At 43.4% G+C, this 27,852-nt stretch overlaps 2 protein-coding genes across 6 annotated transcripts in view; one reads left to right on the top strand and one right to left on the bottom strand.

Moving 5' to 3' along the window:
• GOLGA1 (golgin A1) overlaps positions 1-11,372 on the top strand; it is a 30,060-nt gene extending 18,688 nt beyond the window's left edge. For all 5 annotated transcript variants that reach the window (XM_034793440.1, XM_034793438.1, XM_034793443.1 and 2 more), the window contains exons 17-24: positions 576-665; positions 2,338-2,440; positions 2,947-3,107; positions 3,530-3,685; positions 4,621-4,680; positions 6,638-6,808; positions 7,361-7,447; positions 8,765-11,372. In XM_034793440.1, coding sequence (XP_034649331.1) covers positions 576-665; positions 2,338-2,440; positions 2,947-3,107; positions 3,530-3,685; positions 4,621-4,680; positions 6,638-6,808; positions 7,361-7,447; positions 8,765-8,845 — 909 coding nt within the window. In that variant the 3' untranslated portion in view covers positions 8,846-11,372. The remainder of the gene's footprint in view (positions 1-575; positions 666-2,337; positions 2,441-2,946; positions 3,108-3,529; positions 3,686-4,620; positions 4,681-6,637; positions 6,809-7,360; positions 7,448-8,764) is intronic.
• Positions 11,373-12,154: 782 nt separating this feature from the next.
• On the bottom strand, positions 12,155-22,423 carry ARPC5L (actin related protein 2/3 complex subunit 5 like). Its single transcript, XM_034793444.1, has 4 exons — positions 22,197-22,423; positions 17,338-17,410; positions 16,453-16,629; positions 12,155-13,351 (listed from the first exon to the last, which is right to left on the bottom strand). The coding sequence occupies exons 1-4, from the start codon at positions 22,334-22,336 to the stop codon at positions 13,289-13,291; spliced, it is 453 nt and encodes a 150-aa protein (XP_034649335.1). The 5' UTR covers positions 22,337-22,423; the 3' UTR covers positions 12,155-13,288.
• Positions 22,424-27,852: the final 5,429 nt, after the last annotated feature.

The following is a 27,852-nucleotide window of genomic DNA, read 5'->3' on the forward strand; positions in this document are numbered from 1 at the left end:
TAGTGTCTTTTAAATTGGAAAAAGCAAAAGTGGAAGTGGCAGGTATGAAGCCTTTCATGTGGTGGTCAGGTTTGACTTTGCATACCAGAACTATTCACCTGTCAACAGTGCCAATGCAAAAATGGTGCCAGTATCAATCCTCTTGTCCACATATATTTTAAAAAGAATCCCAAACCACTCCAGCCAATGCTTGGGGATCACTCACCCATCCCTGAAATGCAGCTCTCTCTGGAGTGGGATGTGGCAACAATTCTTCAGCAGAAGAGCAGTGAAGACTGACTGACTACTTCAATAGAAACCAAAAAAGTGTTCCATTTTAGGTAAGCTGAATGCAATTGCCTGGGTTTGTGAAAAGTTCCAAGAAATGGGCTCTCTGCCAGCCTTAAGTTAGCATTGATTTAACAAGAAGTCTGATTTGAGGGACAAGATTGTCTGCTAATCACCTAGACATTCCATTTGTTAATGGATTTGGATCTTAGAGTTGAGAAACCACTGGCTTTTAGTCTTGTTCCTGTGAAAGCTTCATACTGAATTTTCTCCTCTTTCGTAATTATTGAATTATCACTGGCTTGCAGAAGGAATTAAGCAGCAGAGAAACAGTCAGTGTTGAAATTGCCAAAGCACTGGAAGAAACACGGAAACAAAGGGAGGAATTACAGCAGCAGGTACGTTTATTGCTTGAACCCTTGGATTGCCCTAATCCATACAGAGCAAGCTTGAACCTGATTCCGTAATTATCCCAGTAACCAGGGGCCCAAATCAGGATTAGGCCCCAAACATCCAGGAAGAGTCTTTGCCCCCAAAAGTTTCCAGTCTAAGGCCTTCCTGTTAATGCTTACACAGGAGTGTAACTTTACCCATGTGAGATGTTCCACCGATGTCAATAGAACTGTGCCTGTGCTCAAAGTTAGGTATGTGCCTAAGTGTGTGTTTGCAGGATCAGAGATTAAGGCAGGATGCAGCAGGTGGATGTAATAAACAGTTGAAGAGGAGAGGGAGGGCTAGGTGCCAGTGATAGCTGAGAGCCCAGTGCTAAGGTTCTCCATCATTTTGACAGTTTTTTCCATAAGCATCACACTACACTTCTTGCATTCTTTTTTCTACTGGATCACAGCCTTGTTTGTGCTGTTAGAAAGTGGTCCCAAATTAACCCCAGAAATGTTTGCTGTGTGCTGACAACTTGGCATTCAAGGACCCACTGTCAAATCCAAGTTATTTTGTCTAGAAAAGTGTTCCTGGACAACATAAACCAATGCTTGTTTGTTGCTGGGACCTGTGTGTGTTGTCAGCCAAGCAATAGTGCAGGTCTCACTGAATCCAGCCTGCAGTACCACCTCTTTAGGTTTTTTTGCTCTTGGGAGTGAGTTGCAGATCTGATTCTTGAGGAATCAGTTAGATGGTCTCCAGGGTCACATAGGATGCCTAGGTTCTGGGTGGAAGTGATGCTTTCTGTTGCTTTTTACATGCCTATGTCCTGGAATGCAAACAGACAGGATTTTGAATGGGATTATAAACCAAGTGTGCGGACATAGAATATTACATTATATTTTCCTTTCCTGGATGGTGAGTATCTGCAGATTGAAGAACAGCAGCATATATTGCACATCCATAGCTGTTCTCTCCTAACGAAAGACTTGGTTTGCTGTAATCCAAAGTGAGCCCTGTTCTGTCCTCTGAAAAAGTGATGGTCAGAAGACTTCAGCAGTCTCAATGTGACTTCGATCAATTTTGGCCATTAGTTGTATTATTTTGCTAGGCATTGTAGTAATTAGCTGTGTAAACTAATCCGTACTCCCAGACCTCTAACCCGCATTCTGTGTGGCCTGGAACTAGTATATGTGTCTTAAAATTTTATTTGGGGGCAAAGAGGCACTGGCAGCAACAGCCAACAGCAAACTTCTCTACTTACCCCAAGATGCATCTCAAGCAGCCAGTGAACGTACTGGAGCCAACCCAGTAACCTGACCTTGTTCTAGGCAATCACTTTAAACGCACAGTGGTGCTGATCAGTATTCATCCTCCTGCTTCCTAGGTCCACCCACTGCAGAGCATTTTAAGCTGCAGTCCTGTATGGTTTTAATTTGGTAATTATTTCATAGCTGCCATCTGCTGGACATGACAGAAGTTGCAATTCCAGTGTAGAGTTCACCCAAAGCAGTATCTTTTTTTCATTGAAGTTCTCGCCTGCTTTCAAACCCTCTCTCTCTTAATGAGGGACCAGCATTGGCTGAGGTAGTGATACTCTGTAACCCTTTGGCTAAGCCACAGAAAGATTTTAGCATATGTGGGTTCTACATATTAACTGTTCCTGTCTACCTTCTTTTGTCCGTCTTCAAGGTTACAGATCTGATCTTACTGATAAAGGAAAAGGACCAGTTGATCAATGAAAAAACTGATGTGATTCTAAAAAAAGAGGAGGAGCTAAACCAACTCAGTCAAGGTTAGACCAAAGGAGTCTCCTCATCCCAAACTGCTTCACTTTGGTAAAGTCTCTGTAGCTCAGGGATTGCTTGACTCTAGTTTCTAACAATGCTAGCATTTTTAATTGGAAAAGGTGCAGAGAAGAGCATCCAGAATGACTTGAGGTTCCAAATAGCTTCCATACGAGGAGAGATTAAAAAGACTGGGACTGTCTTAGTAAAGAGATGACTAGGGGTGGGGGATAGGAGAGGTCTATAAAATCATGACTGGTGTGGAGAAAGTGAGTAAGGACGTGTTATTTACTCCTTCTCAACACAAGAACTAGGAGTCACCTGGTTAAAGCTCTGAGGCAGCTTGCATTGATGTTCAGTCCACATTGTATTTGCCTCCTGCATCACTGGAGAGGGGAAATAGGCCTGACGCTCTCCCGCTTGCCTTCTGTGCAACTCACTCTGTTTACAGAAAATTAACAGAAGCTCCATTTTCTTCTCTGGAATGGCACTAACCATGTCTGTCCTGACCAAGGTCATGAAGCTCTCGTGCTGCAAACGCACCTGTTGCAGTCTGACATAGAAGCATGCAAGAGCCAAGCGGCAGAGAGAGAAGAAACAGCAGGAAAGCAGATCAGTGCTTTGAGGTTGAAGATGAAGGAGCAGCAGGAGCAGCTGCTGGCCAGCGAGAGAAATGTGAGTGAAGTTGCAGGGCAGCTTCCTCTAGTCTTGTCAGGAAAACCAAAATGTGCAGAGACTTCAGCTCACCCTGCTGTGCCTGAGAGCAAACAAAACCTCTCCATGGGATGTGACAGGTCACCTCATCAACCCACCTGCTGCCTTGAAACCTCGCCAGAGCTGTCTGTATCTGTCACTGTGCACTTGGCCTAGAGGAACCCAATCCCCTTCAGGTTTTTTTAAGTGTCCTCTGAAAAGCAGCACCTCCATTAGACAGCTAGAGTGTCCCTTTGGGTGTCTGTCTCGGGTAGTTTCACAAATGAGAGATTGTCCTGCCCAAACTTACCATTTAAAAACACAGTGGAGCTTTATCTTGGGCAGGGGCCCCTGGCTGCCAAAGTTGTGGTCTCTGAGATTTGCTTTGCTCTTTACCTTTGAAGGTTTTGGCATTAGAAGCAGCAAGAGCCTTTAATAAGCACTTGTATCCTCCAGAAGACAGTGAGGTGGAACAAAACGGAGAGGTGGCAGCTGCAGACATCCTTCAACTTCAGAAAGACAATAGAGACTTGGAGCAGCAAATTTCTGAGAAAAACAAGGTAACTGAAATGCAGTGAAAATGGCTTTTCCCCATTTGGCTCATGTGGCTTGTATTCCTGATTTGTCAGGCCTGCAAAAAAGCATGAAACTACAGGTAATATGTGACCCTAGGTACTAATGTCCTGCCCTCCCCCTGCAAAACCTGCTGCTGCCAAAGGATTTCCTGTCCCCTACCTCTGGAACAGCTTCCCACACCATGGTTCACTGCTCTGCCTTCTTTCTTTAGACCCACTTCTTCTAAGAAGCCTCATTATTAAGTGATGACAATATGCTCGGTGTTGTACAAGATATGAAGTCAAGGCAGAGCCTTCCATGGAAAGATTCGTCTAGAATACAATCCTGGAAAGACAAGATCTATGGGGGAAGAAGTTACCTTATATTAGAATAAGGGATTAAAAAATGTTCATTTAGTGTGTGCCTTAAGGAAGAAGTGGGGATTGACCCACTGGCTTTAAGGGGATCGTTCCAGGCCTAGGACATGTCTCCATATCTCCTTGTGCATGCACAGTTATCCATTGTAGCTGAGCTCTCTGCAGTCTTATGGAGCCATATAAATAACCGAAAATCCTGCTTCAGTGTCAGAAAAGATTCAGAATCTGATGCAGTATCTTTCCCCTTGTGGCAGCCATGTTCCCTTTGTTTTCTGTTAACCTCACATTTTATCGCTGTAATGTTGTCACATTAATCTGCACCAGGAATTAAAGTATAGTCTCCTCATCCCATTCCTGCTGCACTGTGTGGCTGAAAGAGCAGAGTATTCAGGCTTGTCAGATTACCCTTCTCCAGAGCCATTAACTTTGTTCAATGTCTGCCCCATTAGCTAAACTTTAATTGTGGGGTTTTTTCCATTTGAAAGTTGTAGGTCTGAGCGTGTTCAAATATGAAGCTTCCATGCTGTTAAGTTAATATCAGTTTCTGTCTTTTGTGTGTGTAGATGATAAAACAGTTACAGCAGAGAATGGCAGAGCTCAAAAAGACCCTGCAGAAAGAGCTGGTAAGTCTTTAGCCTTTCCAGCCCCCTGACATTGACAAGGTACTCATGCTGCCAGTTTTTAAAAACTTGCTGCCATCTGGATTGTAAACCCTTTGGGGTAGGGACTGTCTTCATATGTTTACAGAGTGCCCAGCAAAACAAATCCCCAGTCTGGGGATGTAAATATTCATTAATCCCACAGATGCTCTAAGTGGTGTTAACCAGGATGTGAGTACTGTCAGTCAAGAACTTCAGCACAAGTAAATAATTATGCCAGCCCTGATCTTTTCTTTTGCACCTAGGGGAAATCCAAGATAGAAGCCAGAGCTGGTGTGGCCAGGTCACTGCAGCTCCTCTGATGTAAGGGCTGAGGGTTGGTTCACTGCACTTTGCGGTAATCAAGGGTTACTTTGTTCATCTCTGGAAATCTGCACTAGAAAACAAGAGATGATGTATTTCTTCATAGACTCTTCCTTGCTCTCACTTCACAGTGAATAAAAGGAGGTAGAACAGGGTTTGGGCACATCTTGGTGTAGTAAGTGAAGGCCCTGTATGAGGCCTGAGGCCTGAACCAAACTAAAGTAATGGTCAAGACTTTGCTAATATAAAGCAAAATTAAGCTGTGAGCAAGAGGCAGGCCCTGCTCACAGAAGCTGGCAAGGAAAGGGCTGATGTTGCATAAATATATATCCATTTAGCATAGTTACAGTATAAACATGGTACCAACATACACTATACCAGAACATTCCACAGATAACATGGAACAGGCCGACCCATCCCAATGATGGGCAAAAGGGTAAAATGATGGATAGAGTTGTTTTGATCGAACCAACAGGTACAAGGTGCGAGGCGGTACCTTACTACGTGGAGGGGTTGCACCTCAATACGTCAGGAGTGATGTGTAACTTGTTTGTACCTGTGTATAAAAATGGATCCCTGGGGTGGTGTCTTTGTCCGGCCATGGGGGCAGTGGAAAGTCCCGCCACTGAGCCGGGTCCTTGCCAAGAGGCACTTTCTCGTAGTATGCCCTGAATTAGGCTCAGAAACCTACAGGGAACTGCAGTTGTGTCCGAGATCGCAATAAACCTGCCCGAGGTGCCTTTGTACCTTACTAGACTCTGTGGTCATTGGGGGTTCTCGTCGGGTCTGCTGTGTCAGCTATCTGCGCAGAGCTGGGGCAGCACACAGAGGGAACACACGCACGCAGCCGAGTGATATCAACAGGAGAAAGCAGAAGCACCACACTGGTAGCATCTCTCAACACTTGGTTTTTTCTTTTGCTTGATAGTTACTGTGGGTTATAAAAGACCTGGCTCCAGGGTGACTCAGGATTCCCTGAGGCTTCTCCTTGGAGAGGGAAGCATTGAGATTTAATTGCTATTTAGCTGCCTTTGCAGGTCAATCTCACAGCCTTAGTGGTGTCCATCTTTGGGAAAGACTCTCCCCTGCAATCCTAGATAGAGGGGATGGAATGGTGAGCCCTGTCTTGATCAGCATTAGACCACTTGGTGCAGTCATCTAAGAAGTCATTTTTATTAAATTTTGTAACATACCTGCCTTGAAAGTTTTTAAACGTCCTTTTGTTAGGCTTGGATGGCTCTGGAGTTGATAATGGGATACAGAGCCTTCCCCTCTACAATACCAATGCGAATCCTGCTCAGGTTAGAGGCAATACTCGTTGGCTTAGGTCCAGTTCCAGAAGTGGTTTGTGTGATGTAGACACCATTAGTAGCGTCTGTGCTGGCAGTCTGGGTAGAGGGACCAAGGATCTAATGGATGTGGAGACAATCACCATCTTCTCCCTACAAGTGGCTCTTTCAGGGTAAGGTGAGGAGAAGCTTTTGCTTGAGTGTTCCTGCCTGGCTATACCTGTCCTGTGGATAGAGGACTTCAGTCTCCAGTGCTATCAGGATAGCACCTTCCTCCGGGACTAAATTCATACCACGTTTAAGTATAAAATGCAGTTTTTCCTTTTCAGAAAATAAGGCCTGACAACGAGATCCCTGAAGTACGTGAGAAACCAAATTCTGAAGTGCCTAATGCTGCAATGACTGTCACAAACAACTCTGATTTAAACGATTCACGGGAGATCAACTTTGAATACCTTAAACATGTTGTACTAAAGTTCATGTCCTGCCGGGAAGCTGAGGTAAAGACTTGTTCTCACATCTAAGTTTGACTCACTCATGCTTACTAATAAACAAAAACTCCAACTGTAATTAAGATCTAGAAAGAGATCTGCAGCTGCAGTGTTGTTTAACTGCTTTAGTGTTTGAAGCACCAGCTGCATTCTGGTGTCCTGGTAAGATTCATCCATTTAAAATATTAGTAGAGGGTTTGAACAGACACTCAACACTAAAGATACATTAGGATATTGTATGTCTCCATCCTGCCTATACACCAGCTTGGTTAATCCTAGGAACTACTCATGGGAACCAAGTGCATTCTTCATTCAAATAAACCAGGTAAATTAAGTGCTTCCCCCAGACTATGCAAACCACAACAGAGACTGGAGAATCAAGAAAAGCGACCTGCCAAACACACAGGAAGTGAGCTAACACAATCCACACCTGTGAATGAGATAGGATACAGAGGCTTCATACCAAACCTGCACAGATCCTCACTGCTACCCCATAATCCCAGAGTGGACCTAGAGAGCTGGGAGTCTTGTAAAATGTCAACAAATCTGTTTTTATTTCAGGCATTCCACCTAATTAAAGCTGTGTCCGTGTTACTTAACTTTTCACAAGAGGAAGAAAATATGCTCAAAGAAACGTTGGAATACAAGGTAAGATTTGTTTTTATTTGTGTCCTCTCCTAGATGTCCCAGCACAAAACAGTGAGGATGTTCAGCAACATATTTCCCAAATTTTAGGTTCTGTATCTGACAATCGCTGTTTTCATGCAGTTAGCAGACCAGTGTGTTTACAAACATTTAAACATGTTTAGAGCAGATAAATTACGTTGATTAAACAAGAACATACCTTTTGAGTAGTTTGCCATTTCATCCTCTTGCTGACAATTGTCACTTTTATTTTCTATCAGCCGAGCCCCAGTCAGCTTCCTGTTTTGTGCCTGAATCTCATTTAATAACTACTGCCCCACAGATGATTTGTGCTCTTTAATCTCTGTTTATTTTAGTCTCTGCTCTTTTTCTCATGTGGTAGTGATCACTGGCTGCTGTACCCCAGGGCATAGCGAGCTGCACTTTGCATTACATGGTTATTCGTGATTCATACTCACTCCATTTCTGCTCACAATGATAAATTCTTCTCTGTAGTGTTGCTGGAAGTGTGATGTATAAGACAGCAAAGGACAACTTTCCCATGCACCAGAAAAGTACTAAGGGCAGCAGTGTGGGCTAATAGACTGTCTTGGGTAGGACGCTAGTAGCTCCTTAGTTCTAATCCTGGCTCCCAGAGGAAATGCTTAAGTGTTCAGAGCAGGGAGCAGAGTCAGAATTCTTGTGTTCTACTCTTGCCTTTGTCACCGATTTGCTGTGTGACCATGGAAGTCGCATAACCTGTTTCTGCTTGTTCCCATTATGTAAAATGAGAATTCTCACAGGGGGCATAAGGGAGATTCTACTAATGGATGTTTGTAAAGGGCTAGGTGGTGGTACCCCAAGCCCACTGTTCTGTCATTGTCTCTTCCTACTTGGATCAACAGAGTTAAGTTACCTATGTTCAGACTAGATATCTGAGTATACAAGAGGGATACGGGGTGCTGTTTCACAGTGGGTATTTTACATTTGATTTTAATCAGGGTTCTGTGATTACAAATTAAACTGTATGAAGTTAAAGGAACATTCAGTTGAAATAATGTAAATAAATAATCCTGTTATACATAATCAGCTAAATTTATGAAAGCAGAAGGAATATGTGCTGTTTAGACAATGAAAATCAGTGAAACCAGTTTCAATTTGATTCTTAGTTCTGAGGTGTGTGGGACGCAAATACTTTTCTGTTGCTTATGTTGTATAAATGTATGTTTGTTTTGTTTTTTACCAAATCATGGAGGCCCCCATGGGCTGATGTCCCTTGTTAAATCCTCATGATTTAAAAGAAGAGTCTAGGTTAATGTGTGTTGTGCTTTCCCATGCCAGATGTCGTGGTTTGGGTCAAAGCCATCTCCCAAAGGCAGTATCCGGCCATCCATCTCGAATCCCAGGACAGCATGGTCTTAAGGGAACTGGAAAATGGGCAATCAGCATCTAGCCTCTTTTTTCTGTGAAAAGGACTCTTCACACACTAGTTCAGGTGTGTCTTAATCACTGTCATTGCAGTATTTTGTACAAGAATTTTGACTAATTGTTTACAAAGATATACTGTACAAGCAGCATCCTTCACTGCAAATTGAAATTTTCTCTCTGGGGTGGATTCAGGGACTCTGTCTCAATGGCCTGTTAGCTGTGTAACAGCTATCTCCTTATGCTCATAAATCCCGTGTCTTAGCACCAAAGGGTTATATTAATTTCACTAAACAGTGGTGGCGGTTCAGGATTTTGACATTTTACATTTGTCATGAAATACTAAAGGTCCATAACTCTAGGTACATACCGTAAAGCTTCCCTTTCTCATCGGGCACAGGTGGCAATGAAGGGGTGTTTGCTGGTGGTCCTGTGTTCAATTCCTGACCGTTCTAAAAGCTTTTTGGAGAACACAAACAAGGGGTATAACCAAAAACAAAGTCTTGCCTTGTTATACTGACCTAACGTGTTAGCATTTGTTCATATCACTATGTAAATTTTACAGTGCATATATCCTGGCCTGCGGTCATGAAAACTGCACAGATGACATTTATTTAATTTTCAGAGAGAGCACAACTTTATAGTTGTCTGATTTTTACTTTTCTTAAAGAAAAAATTAATATTTAAAATGGTCTTAATTATAGTACCTAATACTCAGTTGCCTTTTAAACTAATGTACTAGTCTGTATCATAGGTTTAGTGGTGGGAAGAGAGGTAGTAAACCATTTTAAATACTTTTTAAAACTGAATTTCAGTTTATTGTAAACATAATTTAAAAGAAGAGTTCCAGAGTTCTTATTGAAAGGAAAAAAATCTTAGTGATACAAAGGGCAAAGAACGTCAATATAATACCTTTGGGTTTTTTTCTTTACAAGTTTGCTAGTAGCAGACTTCTATAACTAACATCTGCTTCCCTCTAAAGCAGTATTGACTGGATCTGTTTCAGACTTTACATTTACCTGCAACTAAATTTACTTTGATTTTAAGGTAGTGGGCTTATTAGCTCTTTCCTGTCATACTATTCTTTAGTTGGAGCATGTTAGTCTTTTTAATGTAAAGGCAGAATTCAGCTTGTACGCAGCAGATTGTGGCTTGAATACTACGAACTTCCCTGGAGAGGAAGGACAGACTAAGCCCTGATCTGCCATACAGAGCTGGAGTAGAATTTTGCCCTTAGTCACTAACCACAAATTACCTTAAAAATGGGAAGCAGCAATTTGTCTGGCTTTGTTTAAAAAAAACTGAAGTTTATAAAAACTACATAGAAGATATAGAACTTAAACAGGCAGCAAGTTGCACAAAGGCTCTTGGCTATTGCTGGGTAACAGTATTTTTATCAAATACATCTTGTTAATGAAAATTCAACATATACATAAGAGAATTTTAGACCAAATGCTTATGAATGTCTTACCGTAAAGAGTCACTGTAGTATTTTAACCTTACTGAGGATGTAGGAGTTGGCCTGTGCTAGTAGGAGTAATGTTAAAAGGAGTTTTATAAATCTTGTGGAATGAATCACATTACCCTTCTGTTGGGGAAGAATAGCAACAAGATTTTCAGTAAACAGGCTCTGTCCTTATACCTAAGTAAACACCTTTAATAGCTTTAGCTTCATCTACAACATTACTCTCAATGGAGGGGCTCAAGGGCTGCCTTTACCCCAGTTAACGTACAATAACATACAAATGTAATGTGCGTTCATATTAGAAAATTTAATGAATCTTAAGGGGCAGAGACTTTCATCCATTATTCTTCCCTTTCCAAATGGAGTAATGAGGGCTATGCCTGTGTGTACTTAGATCTAAAGTGTTCATTTTACTGTGATTATAAAAATTACATTAGGATGAATGGCACCTTTCCATAAGATATCAAAGGAATTCAGACACTCAATTGCAATAGAGACCCTTGCTAATGTCTCTTGATGACAGTGGATCTAGGGCAGCTAAGTTCCAGTATGGTGATGCCTATCCTACTGTTGTCAACCAGTGACTACCAGCATGCTGCCCAAGGACTTGTTTAGAAGCTGGTTTGAGTTGTTCCTTAATCTGCTGTGGGTTGCTGTTTAACATGAAGGAAAGCAGTCTCCCCAACTGGTTAGGGGATCAGGGTAAAGGGAACAAGGTGAGCTGTATGCTAGAGAAACTTACAGTATCTGTTGAATAGCATAACTTCAGTTTGATCCTAAAGGTCCTTCATTTACCATGAGTTAGTTTTCCTGTGTTGAATTTTCTTTAACTATCAGAGCAAGAATAATCTATGGTGTGTATATATTAACAATTAATGTACTTTTCCTTCTATAGAAGCTCCTTGGGTGTGTATATAATCCTTTCTATGATAGCTGCCTGTGGATTTTAATCTATTCCTTTGGTGTTGTAAATATGAATTGTATTATAGAACTCTGAAACAATTGAACTAATTTGTGGTGCAATATTTTTGATTAAAACTCTGGCCTTCTTTCTAATCATCTTATCATCATGGTATTCTAGTGTCAATGTACCAGGTACTTAACATGTAAAGGAGCTAACTGACCTTGGGGAGGGGAGAACTGTTATACTTAACTCATGAACCCTACTTTCTTATCAAGGGTAAGTGCGTGCTTTTTCTTTTCCTACCTTCTGTGGCTAGTATCTCTGCCAAGCCTGTGCATCAAGTGAGGGGAGGGTAACACCTACTGCAGGAGACCAAATTTCACTGAAGGTTGTGAGGTCCATTTATAAAGCCCAAGTTCAACTGCTGCCCTGTAGTTACAATCAAGTACCCTTTCATCCCTGCATGCCGCCTTTAGCCTGAAAAGTACCTGCTTAAAAAGCCATCTTCCAGGAGTTTAGGGAGGGTTCTTGAAGCAGTGCTGTAATGCCTCTTCAGTACATAGAACCCAGCAGCTGAGCCTTCAAGCTCTCATGTCTTAAGTTCAGTTAAGGTTAAGAGGGGTGGGAGAGGGAGGTCTTTACCCAAAAAACAGCATGTTGTGCACTGATAACTTACCCTAAAGCCTTTGTTCCAGGTGCTTTCATGTGACAAGTTCCTCCAACCTTAACCCCCTGCATCTTAAGTCATAGTCCTTAGAGAAAGCAGGATCTACATAAGATATTTGTAGTTAAAAAACCCAGCCACTTTATAGGCTGTTTAATTTTTAATCACACAGCAGGACCCATTACTAGAGTAACAGATACTGTCCATACCGTACTGGTTCTGGTCTTTTTCTAAAGATAACTGCAGTGCATCAGTGAGTTTCAAGTTTGTTTGTTTTTTTTACCTAAAGCTAAACTCCACTCCCCTGCTTTTGACTGGTGCTATATGATCCATAGCATTAACACAACATGCCAGGGTCTTCTCTCACACAGATGACTACGCAGCTTCATACATTAAAGATGTGCTGATAGTTTATTAGCTGGATACTATTCAGAAAAGGTCCACTTCAAAGGGAGTGAATGTACTTCTGTTTAAAGATTAACATATCAGAGAGCTCCTATTCAGAAGATGAGCAAGCACTCACTGTACTTAAATGCATAAAAGGCAAGGACACACTTTCCATAACAGCATTAGTTATACGTGAAGCAGTTCCTTGCTCAGCTGGCATGAAGAGAAAAACTGAGCCCTCCCTTAATAACACCATATATTATATTTGGCACTTAACTTAATCGTCTCTTTATACATACAAATTAAATCAGGGCTAGAAAGAAAACATTCAAGTAAACACAGAGTGAGGCAAAGGTACAGTTAGAGGTGCTCATTCAGTCCATTTAAGAAAAGGCGACCTAGTTTAAAGCATGTCCTTTAGAGACAGTCAAGGTGGTGGAGATGTAAACAAGAGCACAATACAATGTGGAGGTGGGATCCTACACCAGGACTATTTCAGTACTAATTTGCCTTTGAATCAAGGGCAGTTTATCTAAATTGTAAAATTAAGTTATTTGACTCTTACAATCCAAGAGCTTTATTGATGCAGCAGGCACTTTACAATGAAACCAAACCAGTAGTCCAGCTAGTCCTGTGATTGTATGTACAAAGTCCCCTTTCAAATAAACATTTCCCCCCACCCAGAAACCAGTCAATTGTGTCTACTGAAGCCACAGCACCTCTTTTAAATAAGCAATACACACAGGATTTAATTACCTCTCCCCTTACCGTAATAAGAGCAGAATTTCTGCCTTCTGCTTTACCTTTAAACAAGGGATCAGAATGTCTCAGCTCCTATATTTGATAGTCAGAAAACACAGTAATATTTAATCTTTTCCCCAACCTTTAAAATTAGAAGCATTCCAGAGGTTTCCAAAGTTTCAGTAGATTGCAATGTCTAGAAAGATGGACCAGTGTCACTTCCGCTAATTCTTTCTTCTGAGTCCAAAACTGTTCATCTTGGTTCAAGTTAATAGTCTTTTAAACAGTCTTTCTTGCTGTAAGAACTCTTACTATGGAACCTAGTCCACCTACCGCTAGTGCCTGTGAGGGTGGGAAAAGAAGACAGATATTACACATCAAATCACACCATTACACACACAAGGCATCTCAAACATAACAGCAGATATTAGCTAACCTCATTTCTGTACTTAATTGTAACACCAAGCAGTATATAGTTCACTTTTCCATGTGTTGCTAGAGCTCCTGAAATTCAGACATTATTCACTATTTAAGCATTTACTTCTTACTTTACATTTTCTTGCTCTTAAATCTTTGAAGTAGTCCTTTAAAAAAGGTTCCTTAATGAAAAATAGATTTCCTTAATAGGTGCTGGAATTAACATTACTGCTTAAGTTAATTCTTCTGAAAATGATAGGGTAACAAATCTGCAAATGAACATGAAGCAGAAACAGCAGTTTTTGTTTTGTGGAATCTCACTTTCAGACACACTAGAAAGGAAATATGCCCACAGGATCTAGTATTAGTGTTACCAAGGAAGCATAACAGTTTGGCATTATGCTGCTGGTTCAAGAGTTGAACATTGGGTCAGCAGCAACTGCAGCCATTTTTGGAAAAGACACTCTAAAGCCAAACATTGGGAACATATTACTGGACAGTTTATCCCAACTTCTTAACAACATTAATAGAAACAGGAAATTATTTAACCCTAATAGAACTATTTAAGTTACATTAAGCTTTCACCTAAAGTCTGTGCAGGTACCTCCTGCAGTTGTGATCTTACAGAACAATTTAACTTCTGGTGGTAACAAGCCTTATGTTTATACTCTTTAGGCCCTGGTACAACTTATTCCCCAAATCACCAAGGAGAGATGAGCTAGTGGTTAGGGTGCTAAACTGGGATTTTTGACCTGGATTCAATTCCCAAATCTGCCCCGACTTCCTTCAGGACCTTGGGCAAATCTTTAGTCTCTATGCCTCAGTTTCCCCATCTGTACTATGGTGATAATAATCTCACTCTTCACAAGAGTGTTGTGATAGGTAGAATGAAGACTGCGAGGTTCTCAAATATCTGAGGCAGCCTGGTTCTGTAAGACAAGCTATTGTATTATCAGAGCGCCCAAGGACACTTAAGGGAGACATTACTGTCAGACAGTAACCTAGTGACAGCCTGTAAACCATTCAAATTTAAGGGGATGGTGCAGAAAGACTCTAGGACAGACGACAAAGCTATTACCAATTCCACTGGAGATATTAATAAAACTTTGTATGACATTACCACAACTACAGAATCTGTCACCAGCCATAGTTCTGACTGGAAACAAGGTTCTTTTGTTTTTAGTCTAAGTTCCATACCCTGTGTACAAACAAACCAAAGCGTACCTACATTAGGGTCTAAAAGGTAGATATACTAGTGATTGGGAGAAACAGCTATACATGTATGTAATTAAGACTAGCAGACTAAATTGACAGATGCAATAAAAATGCAGCCTATGAAGTATTACAACCTAAGAACCTGGAGCAGGGAGTACTAGTGTCAAACATCTGCTGCTCTTAGAAAGTGCAATGTTATAATTGAGGCATCTATCTAAGAGGTGTGGGAGAGCCTGTGTGTAATGCACAAGCTGGTGTGTAAGAATTCATAAGTTTTTACCCACTTGAACCCAAGTCACAACTGAGAATGTGATTTCTATATCTGTTGCTAAAGCTGGGCTGACACGAATGTGAAAGGTACTGAAAGGGAGTGCTAGATCTCAAAGGACTAGACAGATGACTCCTCTCACCATGAATGAATAACTCTTCATACCAGTAGTACCATAAAGTAAAATGCAAGCAAAGCTTCAGTTTTGAAACAGGGCCAAGTCTACTTCAGAACTGCCTCATTCCTTTCGAAGTCTGGTGATGTGTGTAGGCTGTTTTTACATTTGGCTGCATACTCTGCATGGTAACAGTTCCCCAGCCAAGGCAGTATGCTGGGTAATTTCATACACCATGGGCCACCAATCCATAATAGCCAGAAACCATCATTTTCATTGGAAACAAGAAGCAAGCAGAAATATGTTCTTTGACATGTTCTCATGACAGCATCTCCTCCCACCCCCACATTTGAAATGACATTCTGCAAAGCAAGTGGCAGCTGCAGAAGTCTTCAGTGCAGTTACGAAGTATCACTGCTGTGTTGGTATCAGCAAATGTGTGTGTCCGCCCAAAGGGCAAAGCCTTCAAGGTCTGAACACATCCCTTGTGCGGTTGTAGATGTACCCTGAATTTAAAGAGATTCCTTCCTTTAAATAGACTTTTCAAGACAGTTGTTCCACACTCAGACCTACACTCTACCCTTGGGAGAGGGGCTGAACAATCATTCCATACAGACCTATGCCTGCTCAAACATGCACCCTACCCAGGGGTGGCAGGAAGGAAAGTGTCAAAACAGTCTGTTGGTAGCAAGGCCCTCACCACACCCTTGTAGGATCACAGAACAGCCATTCCATAGGGGATCTTTGCCTCAGGATAGTACACGTCAGAGCAGTCATTCCATACTTGAACTCTAAGGTGGAGTGTGGATCCAAGTAGGAGCTTTTCTGTTGCAAGACTTCACAAGAGTTTCTCTTGCAAGTTAGAATTGTGCAACGATCACTGCTCAGTCTTGTACATCCAGATGCCAATTTATGGGAGTATGACAGGTGAAAGCTCTGACAGGTGTGTATTTCTCTAGCACATATCCAGAGGCCTATGCACCTCGCACTACATAGACACCGGATTAGAAAAATCACTTTCCCAGTCTAATACTTTGAATAATCAAGTCTCCGTTTACAAGTTCCTAGTTGGTAGATTCTACCACAAAGAAAAATATACCACTCTACCCAACTACATCATAATACTTCCACCTTATTCCTCCTTCCATGGACTCCCAACCTTCCTAAATGGCTGCAAGAAAAGATGGACTTTGAAACCTACTAAGAGTTAATGAATCCAAGCTCTGGCAGACCAGTAGGGAAATGAATTCCCAAACAGTGTAGCCCTGTCATCAGATTCCTCCTCCAGCACCTCCACTGACCACAATTATATTATATGATTCTGCATAGGTACTGTTTCATAGAGCATTTAGAAACTCAGAAGATTTCCACCAATGATCCTACTGAACTGTGACTTCATGTTTAGGCAGCACTGAAAGAGAGACATACCTTTTCATGCCATTGAAGTAATATTGCACTGCTATTTTCTGTTGGCTTTTCAAATCCTTTATAAATGTACTTCATTAACAAGTCAATACCATTTCTGTCTAACGAGTTTACTGCCTGTTCTATCTCACTGCTTTTAAAGGATGTCAGGACCTTAAGCACCACTCCCTGGGCCCGTTCCTGCAACGACAAGAGAAGTAAAATGACATCAGAACCTATTGCCCCAAAGAGCAAAAACAGCAAAATCTTAACTGTATCCAAAATGCACATTTACTCAGCTAATGACTTCTGCCTAACAGATAACATGCAATGGAACTGTCAGCTGGATATAAAAGGCTATGTCAGTTTGTGAACCATCAGGCTTTAGTTTTACCATTTTAAATTTCAGTAGTTAGGAGCATTTAAGAACCAACTTCTTTAAACATTAAGGATTGAAAAGGGTCAGTATTTCCTTCTGAGAAAACATGATGGGATTTGGTGGGTCAGTGGACCAGACTTGTAAATATCTTAGCAGCAAGTTTCTCCCACTTGCTATGCCCTAGCATAAACTTGCTATCCCACTCCATCCAGCCAGGTGTGTGCACCAAGGTGGAGAAGCCACATATATTGGATAGCTTCTAATATTCTTCTCCTAGAGCTTGCATAGTAAAGGTCCAGCCACCGAACAGAAGCAGTTACTAATCAAGGGTGTCTAAGTACAAATATACAGCATATACATTTTACAAGTGGTTCACATAATAGGTTATTAATGATCAGCTATTTATATTTTCAGAGAAATGTTATTTTAAAGTGTACTAATGCTCCATAGCCAGGTCTATAAGGATCAGTGTGTCAGCACCTAAAGTGAACTAACAGTCACACAATTAGAAACCCAGAGGCTCCATTTACCTTTATTGCTTGGTTCTTCGTGTTCAAGGGAGAATTCCTTAAGGCTGTGTGGAAAGCTTGGAGCATATCACCTGTGCAGCACAGCAAGTCAAGGACCCAAATTGTTTAGATATTCTTAAAGATGATTAATAAGCATTCTATAAAGGACAGTTCAGAGCATTGGATATTCCAACACATCTAACTCGAGATAGTGGAAACAGGAAGCAAGGATCAACTGTAGCAACATACCACACCTTCTGATAAGGCTGTCATATCCCTCATTTTTAATATAGCTAAGACTATTGTGAATAGCCTTTTGAGAATTCTAAAGATCACCACAATTTGCTTTGTAATACAAAATACTTGATTTCAAAAAGACGTTGTAGTAGCAAAGTAGAGTGTCAAAGTGTGCACATCAAAAGGAAACTCAGTTCACGGTCAACAGATCTTTACTCTTACCACTGTTTCTAAATACTATCCATACTATACACAATAATGGCTGAGCATCACCATGAACTCAGAGATATCCCAGCTTGCCACAGAAATTACATTACTTAGAAAGAGCACAGTGGATACTGTGTAGACCCTGAAATTCCAAAATAGCGTTATGGAGCTCAGGGTACATGTAACCTGAACACACACGCACCCAATCTAAAAAGGGTCTTATCCTGTCTTCAGTCAGAAAGCATTCCCAATTCTTTCAATAGGGTTTTGCTGAGAAAGGGCATGCAGGATTTTCACAGCTCCTAAAGCTAGAATTCACAAAGTACGTGGGTAAGAGCTCAGCGTCCAGAAGGAAGCCATGTTAGATTAGTTGTAAAAATAAAAACGTGTCCACTGGGGATATCCAGAAGAAAATGTCATAAATTGGCAAGATGGCAGCTGCATTTACCAGCTTAAACAAGATTGTCTTTTCAAAACCAAACTACAACTTTAACTCAAATGTCATTTTTACCTTGCATATGGTTCTGGAGGCTGGAAATCCAAAGCTACAGACAAATATCTAAATGCCTTTGAAAACAAATGCCCCAGGAAAATACTAAATACTAAATGGAATGAATTTATTACAAATGACAAGATTAATCAGAGTTGAACTACTCCTTATCTACAAAGTTACCCATAGAAGAAGATGAAAATATCGAACGTGTTAAGAATGAAGCCTGAGCATCTGCTATGGGCAACTCAAGAAACATTAAGAGGAATCAACCAAAAGAATCCCTCCATTGAACAGTATGTAGAGAGAAAATTATGGGATTTAACAACATAGAAGACATGCAAGAAGCAGCCCAGGCTAGACAGAGATAGTAGAGCCTTGGTTGTATCCTAAGCACTATTTGACAGCATGGGAAAGATTCAGATCTATTTATGATTACAGATTACACAGATCTATTTATGAAAGGGAATGCATGCATACCTCATCTGGGAGGCATCCAATCCGGTCTCCTGCAAATCCTAAATGTAGCTATAGATGCACAGGAAAAGATACTGAAATGCAGTAGAGAATCTCAGGAAACAGGATTAAAAAGTTTATCCTCCCACAGGAGGAGAGTATGGAAACCTGAGCTTTGCCAATGAAGAGATGTTATCTTTTCTACATAAGTCAAATTACGGTAATGGAGCTAGGTAGTTTAGGGAATTCTATACTGTACAGTAAGAAGTCGCAAGTATCAGGCAATTAAATATAAATTTGAAAATGAATAAAAGATTCCAAAGAAATCAGCACCAGATTTATGTTCACAATGATTTTAATTAACTTTGTGATCCCAAGCCCTGAAACTACACCGCAAGAGTAAGATTGTTAAAGCCCGACAGCACAGCATGAAGGATTGCAAACAAGTGCTCATTTTGCTTCAAGGTCAATTTCCTCTTCACTTATAATTTTTAAAGCAATAGTTCACATCTGAGGTGACAGGAAATCCTTTGTAAGTTAAACTAAAGCCGACAAGACTTCATTGTTATAAAAACAGAAACCTCCTCATTCACCACACAAAACCTAAAACTTTGCAAATCAGCAAAGCCTTGTTCTCAGTTATTCAAACTGAGCTATGGAACCATCTGACCTTACAATCCAACATTCTCATTTGCTCAGTTCCAGGGATGCCAAGTAACAAGAATGGCATCCAGGGGGACAAGTCACCTAAAAAGTAACTTGGTATACTGGCAACTATAACTGGAAAACTCAAACAATTTGCTATTCATTTCTATCATGCTTATAAATACACGTAACAGCAGGATGTTAATGAACTAATCTACTTCCTTAATTAATAGCAGAGCCCCTCTCTGAAATACATGCCAGTCCTGTGTTACCCCCAACTTCATATTTGGGTTTAAGAAATAATGCTGCCATAAAATAGTTAATTCAGTCATTCCCAACACTTGTTCAGATAGAAAAGTGCATCTTGGAGGACTTCATGAACCATCTTATTTGGTGAGGAAGAGCAGCCCAAGTGACAGCTGCCACTCAGGAAGAATTCTGATCAATATAAAGAGACCAGCACATAGTGCAACTAGTTACTAATCAAATTATACAACATAGAATAGTTTATTGGCCTGCTGCCTAATTTAATTTTTACAGTGACAGAATCTTAACTACATAATATGGATACAAGATAGCTCAGAGGATTGGTAATGAAATACAGATCCTGGCATCTTTAGATGACAGACTAGAATCCAGCCCAGGTCTGATGGCTGTTCAGACCAATCTGAAATGATTTGGTGGGGCTTAGTCCAGCCCCCTAATGGAGAGAAGTCCCACATCACAGAAACCACCACAATTATCTTTTAACAGGTTGAGCAGTGAATGGGGAGAATGAACTTTGTCATCTCCACATGTGGTAAAGCAGTCACTATTGATATATATTAGTGATGGGTGCAAGCCTGTGGGTGGAAGACATAAGCCTCCCCGGCTATCAAGCACTTTACTCTGGGTTACACTGTGAAAAAAGATCTGCACAACTCCAACTGGTATTTTCTAAGATGCACAGACAAACTAAAACTACTATTTCTCCTCCCAGTCAGAGGCCATCCTGCTCTCTCTCCCCCCTACACTTGTTGTAGGCTTCATTTTAAAAACATATTGTGTCAAGGAGCCTCCTTGCTTTCATCTTCTGAACAGGAACCTTAATAAAAGGAATAATCTGGGTTAGGTCCCAGTGTGGCTGGTGGCAGATTTATTTTAAGCACATTTACATCAGTTTGGTTCAATTAACTCACTTCAAAACACACTGTCCTACTTGAAAAATTATTTCAGAAATGGGATGAGGCAATGGAACATTCTCCTTCTATATAAGGCTCTCTGTCCACTTCTGTCTGCAACCCCTAATTAGGTAACTTAATTTGCTTCCAATGTTTCGATCAACAATTCAATATAAACTATGAATTACAACCAACTGATACAAAAATTAAGATCAGATCTCACATAATCCCCTTTCATAAACTGCTAAAAATGACAGAATTGTTGGTGTTGCAATATGCAAAACTAGTACCCGCAACTATAAATCAGGTTCTTTCCGATTTCAGGATCTGGTTAGAATTCCACAGGCAAAGAGATACCAATCTTAATCAAAGTTAAAGCATAGTCTAGGGCTTGCTTTCATTTCCCATGTTTGCTGCTTTCTTTTCTTTATCAGCCAAGTGGAGTTTTCAATTTTGCAAACTGTATCATATAAAGATGAGCAAAATAATTATTTCTTGTAAACAGAAAGTGCGATGGACATTAGAACTCATGAAACTGGCCAGAAAAAGACAAAGATTAAAAAAAGGAGAGCTGGGTTAAGATAACATTTTGGGGAGCCAAGCATTTTTAGCTTTAAACAGATGTTATAAGGGAATTATGTAAATGAGTCATACCTAGGAGCATTAAGGAATACCTCAGAACAGATCAAAAATTATACTTTTAACACTTCTCCAATTATAGGTATTTTCAGTTGTGCACAGCTACTTAATCTCACCAAATTTATATTCATGACTAAATTTACAAAGCACTTTGGGAAATGCATATTTCACACTAAATTTTGAAAGAGGAGACCCTCACCCCCTTTAAGGCTATAAAGGCAATAATGCCCACACTGCAACCAGGGACTGTGTGGTGTTAAAAGACATATGCAATATAAACTGTTGCTAAAGGAGAGATTTTCAACAGTACAAATGGTAGTTAGGCCTCCTATACTTATGGAAAGTCAACTGGGAGTTAGCTAGCTTTCTGCCAAGTGTTCCTTTGAAAATCCCCCTCAGAGTAACCGTAAATCTTCCTAACAGGATCCACATTCTAATACCTGCGTTTCTGAGCAAAGTAACAGCTAATAATATTGACTTTTAAAGCATCATCAGCATCATCTGAGTAGTACCCAGTGAAAGGAATGCTTCAGTTCACCCATCAGAGTTATTGCTTCAGGCTTTCTGCAACCTCAGGCAGACAGCACTGCTGGGATTACACTTTGGATGGGTTTACAGTTTTCTTTGCAACTACAAAAAAAAATGAACATTGAATCTCTGTCCGGCCTCCCCTTCACAGCTTGTTCTCTGCCCCCCCGGGACACGGCTAGAACAGGTGCAGAGTCACACTCCGGACTAAGAGGCCGGACAGTTTTCTAGCCCTAGCGGCAGCAGCGCCCCAGCACAGACCACACCGGCCTGGCGCGGATTCGGTTCAGCGAGGCGGGCGACATGCCGTGAAACCCCATTTCCTGCACGAGCTCTGCAGAGACAGATGGTGTCCAACCGCCGCCCCGGAGCGGCCCCGCCCATGGCTCGCTCCGCTCCGCTCCCGCGCGGACACCCCCCGCAGCCCGGGCCCGGCGCCCCACTCCCCGGAGGCGGGGCCCTGCAGCCCGTGGGGCCGCCGGGCGCGGCGCCGGGCCCGGGGCTCCCCAGAAGGATATTGCCTCAGCAGCGCCTCCACCTCGGGAACCGGGTCCGGCTCGGCCGCCGCCGCCTCGTCCGGCTCCTCCACGAACTTGTTCTCGTCGTACTCGTCGATGTCCAGGCGGCGGAAGCGCGAGGAGAGCGTGTTCCGGGCCATGCCGGCGGACAGGCCGCTTCGCTTCGCTTCGCTTCGCCTCGCCTCGCCTCACAGCCTCGAGCGTCCGCGAGCCCCGCGCGCCGCTTCCGGGAAGGGGCGGAACCGGAAACCCCGCCCACCCGTGGAAGAGCGGGAAGGGCGGAGGCGGAGCTTGGCTGTGAGGCGAGACTGACAGAGCCTCGGAGAGGCGGGGCACAGCGGGCGTGGGGGCGGGGCAGGGACTCTGGGGAGGCGGGGCTGAGTGGACGTGGGGGAGGGGCGGGGACTCTGGGGAGGCGGGGCACAGCGGGCGTGGGGGAGGGGCAGGGACTCTGGGGAGGCGGGGCTGAGTGGACGTGGGGGAGGGGCGGGGACTCTGGGGAGGCGGGGCACAGCGGGCGTGGGGGAGGGGCAGGGACTCTGGGGAGGCGGGGCACAGGGGACATGGGGGAGGGGCGGGGACTCTGGGGAGGCGGGGCACAGCGGGCGTGGGGGAGGGGCAGGGACTCTGGGGAGGCGGGGCTGAGTGGACGTAGGGGAGGGGCGGGGACTCTGGGGAGGCGGGGCACAGCGGGCGTGGGGGAGGGGCAGGGACGCTGGGGAGGCGGGGCACAGGGGACATGGGGGAGGGGCAGGGACTCTGGGGAGGCGGGGCACAGCGGGCGTGGGGGAGGGGCAGGGACTCTGGGGAGGACTCGCCCGGCCAGCTCCATGCGGGGCCTGTCAGGGAGGGGGCCCCAGCGGGGAGTTCTCAGTTTTGTGTTCCTGGAGGTTTCATTACTTGACAATCTTTAATTGAAGATTAATCTTTAATTGCTGGAAGCTCCAGGATGATCCTGGGGGGTTGGTAAGCCTACCAGAAGCAGGTGCTGTTTGCCCCACTCGGGGAGCTGTGTAGCCCCCAGCACCACAGCCCTGCCTATAAACACAGGCAACTGGGGCAAGCAGCTACCGGGCCCTGGGGCAGCCCGGAGCTAGGCCTCCCCACCGCTGCTGCAGTTGCAACTGGTAGAGAAGTGCCCAGAGGAATGAGGTCAAGGCTTGGCTGGGTGCAGTGCATTGCACAGCCACAGTGAACTCCAGACCTTACCCTTCGTGTCATCAATGGAAGGAGAAGTTGGCTAAAAGCTGCTGTAAGGAGGTGAGTGCTGTCACTTTGTTCTAAATCAGCAGTTCTCAACCAGGGGCCCGGGGACCCATGAGCAGGTTTCCGGGGCTCCCCCAAGCAGGGCTGGCATTGGACTCACTGGGGCCCAAGGGCAGAAAGATGAAGCCCTGCCACCAAGGGCTGAAGCCATAGGTGCTGACTTCCCCTGTTTCTTGTAGATGCTCGACCCCGCCCCCACTCCTCACCTTCCATGAGGACCCGCCCCCAAAGTCCCCATCCCATCTGACCCCTCCCTGCCACTATTCCAACTCTTTCCCCAAATCCCTGCCCTGGCCTCGCCTCTTCCCCCAAGCGCCATCCCTCCCCCCCCCCCCCAAGCGTGCTAACGCTGCCAAATAGCTGGGAAGCGCTGGGAGATAGGCAGAGGAGTGCGGAAGCAGTATGCTCAGCGGGGGAGGGGAGCTGGGCTGCCAGTGGATGCAGAGCACCCACTAATTTTTCCCTGTGGGTGCTCCAGCCCCGGAGCACCCACAGAGTCGGTGCCTATGACTGAAGCCAAAGCCTGAGCAGCTTGGCATGGAGCCCCATGCCATTGCCCTGCTTGCTATCACTAATGTAGGCCTTGGCTTTTATATGCAGAAAAACAGTTGTGCACAGGTGGGCTGTGGTGTTTTTAGATCACGTTGGCGGTAGGTGGGAGGCTCAGAAAGAAAAAGGTTGAAAACCCCTATTCTAAACCATAATAAATCTAGGACTAGGGTAGCCCAGCCCCTTACATACCAGGTCCACATACCCAATATTTTACTTGCATGACAAATTATTTTTACTACCCCCTCCCCCCCTTAAAGTTACGATACTAAGTTCAACCATCTCATGAACCAGCATTTCATATTAAGATGTGGAAGGAGGAGGTCTGATTTCCTACAGCTAGAATTATGCATTAAGACATGACACGCTGTTCCCCATTGCTTAGCTTCAGTTCCAGTAAAGCTCCTCCACACGCCTCCTTTCAAGCATTTCAGTTTGCTTCTTCTGAGTCCTGACGGAATTCTGTGCCAAAAAATAAAATCTGCAAATTTTATTTGTCAATAAATAAATGTGAAGGCTCCAGCATGGCAATGGGGAGTACAGGCCACTGACTACAGAGGTGTGAGATCACCTTGTGCGCCCCCTGCCAATCTAGATATAGACTCGGCACTAAAGTTGCACCCAACCCAGACACAGCACAAGGACCAGGCCTGTCCCAGAAACACCCTGGGGCCCTGTCCCTCTATGCCAAGCATACTAGATGTAGGCAGGCAGGTTCAGCCCAGCAGGATCCAAGTGTGAAGGGGCTTAGTGTGGGGAGATCCAGGTGTGGGGTGATAGGGTTCTGTATGGGGCAATCTGGGTGCAGGCAGCTTGGTGGGGGGAGGTGTGACAGGTTGGATCACAGAAACCCCCTTGGGAATGGCCAACTGATGTGCCAGACTACTTCTGCCCCTGCTTTCCTGCCCCGTCAGCTTAGGACTTCAGTGCCCTGCCTGGTTGGAGCCAGACCCGCTAGCCTGCTGCAAACCCAGACCCAGGGTCTGAACCACATCCTCTAACAGCCGTAGGCTTAACTGAAAGCAACTTACAGAAATGTTCCTGTCTTTAACGCTCAGATGTCCAACTTCCAATGGGGTCCAAACCCCAAATAAATCCATTTTACCCTGTATAAAGCTTATACAGGGCAAACTCATAAATTGTTTTCCCTCTATAACACTGATAGAGAGATATGCACAGCTGTTTGCCCCCCCGTATTAATACATACTCAGAGTTAATTAACAAGTAAAAAGTGGTTTTATTAAATACAAAAAGTAGGATTTAAATGGTTCCAAGTAATAGCAGACAGAACAAAGTGAATTACCAGGTGAAATGAAATAAAACACACTAATCTAAGACTAATTCAGTAATACAACTGAGTACAGATAAAATCTCACCCTGAGAGATGTTTCAGTAAGTCTCTCACAGACTGGACACCTTCCTAGTCTGGGGACAGTCCTTTCCCCTGGTACAGCCCTTGTTCCAGCTCAGGTGGTAGCTAGGGGATTTCTCATGATGGCTGCTCCCTTTGTTCTGTTCCACCCATTTGTATATCTTTTGCATAAGGTGGAAATCCTTTGTCCCTCTCTGGGTTCCCACCCCCTCCTTCTCAATGGAAAAGCACCAGGTTAAAGATGGATTCCAAGTTCAGGTGACATGATCACATGTTACTGTAAGACTTCATTACCCACTTGCCAGCACACATGTATACAGGCAGACTTACAAGTAAAACAGAACCATCTGCAGACAATGGTCCTGGTTAATGGGATTCATCAAGATTCCAAATCACCATTAATGGCCCACACTTTGCATAATTACAATAGGCCCTCAGAATATTTCATATTTCTAATTTCATATACAAGAGTGATACATTTATACAAATAGGATGACCACACTCAACAGATTATAAGCTTTGTAATGATACCTTACAAGAGACCTTTTGCATGAAGCATATTCTAGTTAAATCATATTTAAACTCATTAGCGTATTTTCATAAAATCATATAGAGTACAACATCACAGGAGGATCTGGATGAACAGGGGTGCAGACATAATGCGACTCTGCAGGGAAGTCCAGGTGAATGTGGTTGGGGCTCAGCTGGGAGGGTCTGGTTGTGGAATGCTCAGGAGGAGTCCAGGGGCTGGTTGGGTGGGGATCTGGGTGTGGTGAGCTAGTCAGGGTGGTCCAGCTGCAGGTGGGATGAGGTTTGTTGGGGTGGGGGTTTGAGTGTGGGGGGTGGTCTCAGTGCAGGGCTGGGGTCCAGATGCAGGGAGGTGGGGCTTGTTGTGGGGGTCTGGGTGCAGTGGGACTCCAGATGCAGAGAGTGAGGCGTGTTAAGGTGTGTGTTCAGGTTCTGGGTGCAGCGTGGTAGGGTGATCTGGCTATGAGGTGGGTCCAGATGCATGGGTGTTGGGAGGATGGGTGAGCAGCTCTCTGTACACTGGCCCCTCCCTCCCCACAGCTGAGGAGCAATAGGGGCAGGAAGTGGGGGATGATGCAGAGCTTCCTGCAATCAGAGAGGTTTCTGGGGGTGGGTCTGACCCAGCCCTGGCTGCTCCTTGCGGGGGAAGAGGAAGTCCTGTCCTCCCCAGCCCAGCCAGGACTAGCAGCCTAGCCTAACATAGGCTAGGAGCCACTGGCTGGGGCAACCCCAGCTCCACCCCCACTGATTTACCTCTCCACTAGCTGCTCCTGGCATGCAAAACAATTTACTCGCACTGCTGGGGAGCAGCGCATGACCATTCTTGCAACTTCCCCATCAGAAAGTCACTTTTCTGCAGAGAAGCAAAGAAAGCTGCAGGGGATATGAATTCTGTGCACGTACAGTTGCGCAGAATTCTCCCAGGAGTATCAGTTCTGAAGAGGAGAATAAGATGTCTTGTGGAGCTATGAGGGAACAGTTAAGTTCATGTCAGTCTAAGGGATAACATTTATCAATGCAATCAAGATGAATTGTTTTTCCAACATTTTTTCATGCAAACTTTTTTTTTGTAATAGAAAAGGCATAGTTGGACACTGCAGGGAAATAAGAGCAGCTACCAGTCAGTACAATTTTAATCAAGATTTGAAAGCTGTGATTTTAATGCAACTACTGCACACTAAAAAAAGAACCTGCTGTAACTGAAGTGTATCTACTAGATTAATGGATTGGTTAGTATGATACTACACATAAGTGCTAGGACAGCGCCCTGAATAATCACACCACCACTTCCTTCCACCAAGCTGAGTTTACAGAAATACTGTTAGTTGTGCACTACAAAATGTTGAGGGGTTGATCTAGGAGCAAAGTTCCATGGCTGAATGGCTGCTCCATACTAGTGGAGTGGATCATTAAAAGGGAAAGATTGTCTAGTGATACCCAAGTGAACATATTTGTATTTCCAGCTCTATCAGATTTAGCACAACTTCAGTTGTCATTTAGTTTCTTTATGCCGGTTACATACTCCTTCCTCCATCTAAAAATGGGGATATTTCCCTACCTCAGAAAGGAGCTATAAAACTTGATTCATTAGTCATAGAAAAACCACTTAAGTTCCTTGATAGAAAAAGGCAACCAAATATTTTGGTAGGGTTAATCCTATTATGTGACAATAAGGGTTTGATACAGAGAATGCCTTACTATCCCCAAATTAGTTTATAACAGGTCAGACTATTTGATTTATTCTCTATCCCAGCCATTAAACTAATGCATAGAACTACATATTTCAGGATTGCTTTTCCTCCATAATATAATATTCAATTGTAATTGACAGGGATGATAGCCTCTTTGTTTATAGTACTACACTTCACAAAGGTAGGAAGTCAGTAGTTTTAATATTGATGCTAAACAGCTTGCTTGAGTTTATTTAAAATAAATAAGCAC

Source organism: Trachemys scripta, chromosome 17 (genome assembly GCF_013100865.1).
Source record: "Trachemys scripta elegans isolate TJP31775 chromosome 17, CAS_Tse_1.0, whole genome shotgun sequence".
Lineage (NCBI taxonomy): Eukaryota > Metazoa > Chordata > Testudines > Emydidae > Trachemys > Trachemys scripta.

Coding starts and splice junctions, on each gene's coding strand:
- ARPC5L (XM_034793444.1), bottom strand. CDS start 22,336: ATGGCCCGGAACACGCTCTCCTCGCGCTTCCGCCGCCTGGACATCGAC. Junction 16,630..17,337: donor CGAAGAACCAAGCAATAAAG/GTAAATGGAGCC, acceptor TTGTCGTTGCAG/GAACGGGCCCAGGGAGTGGT. Junction 13,352..16,452: donor TACTTCAATGGCATGAAAAG/GTATGTCTCTCT, acceptor CCACCCTCACAG/GCACTAGCGGTAGGTGGACT.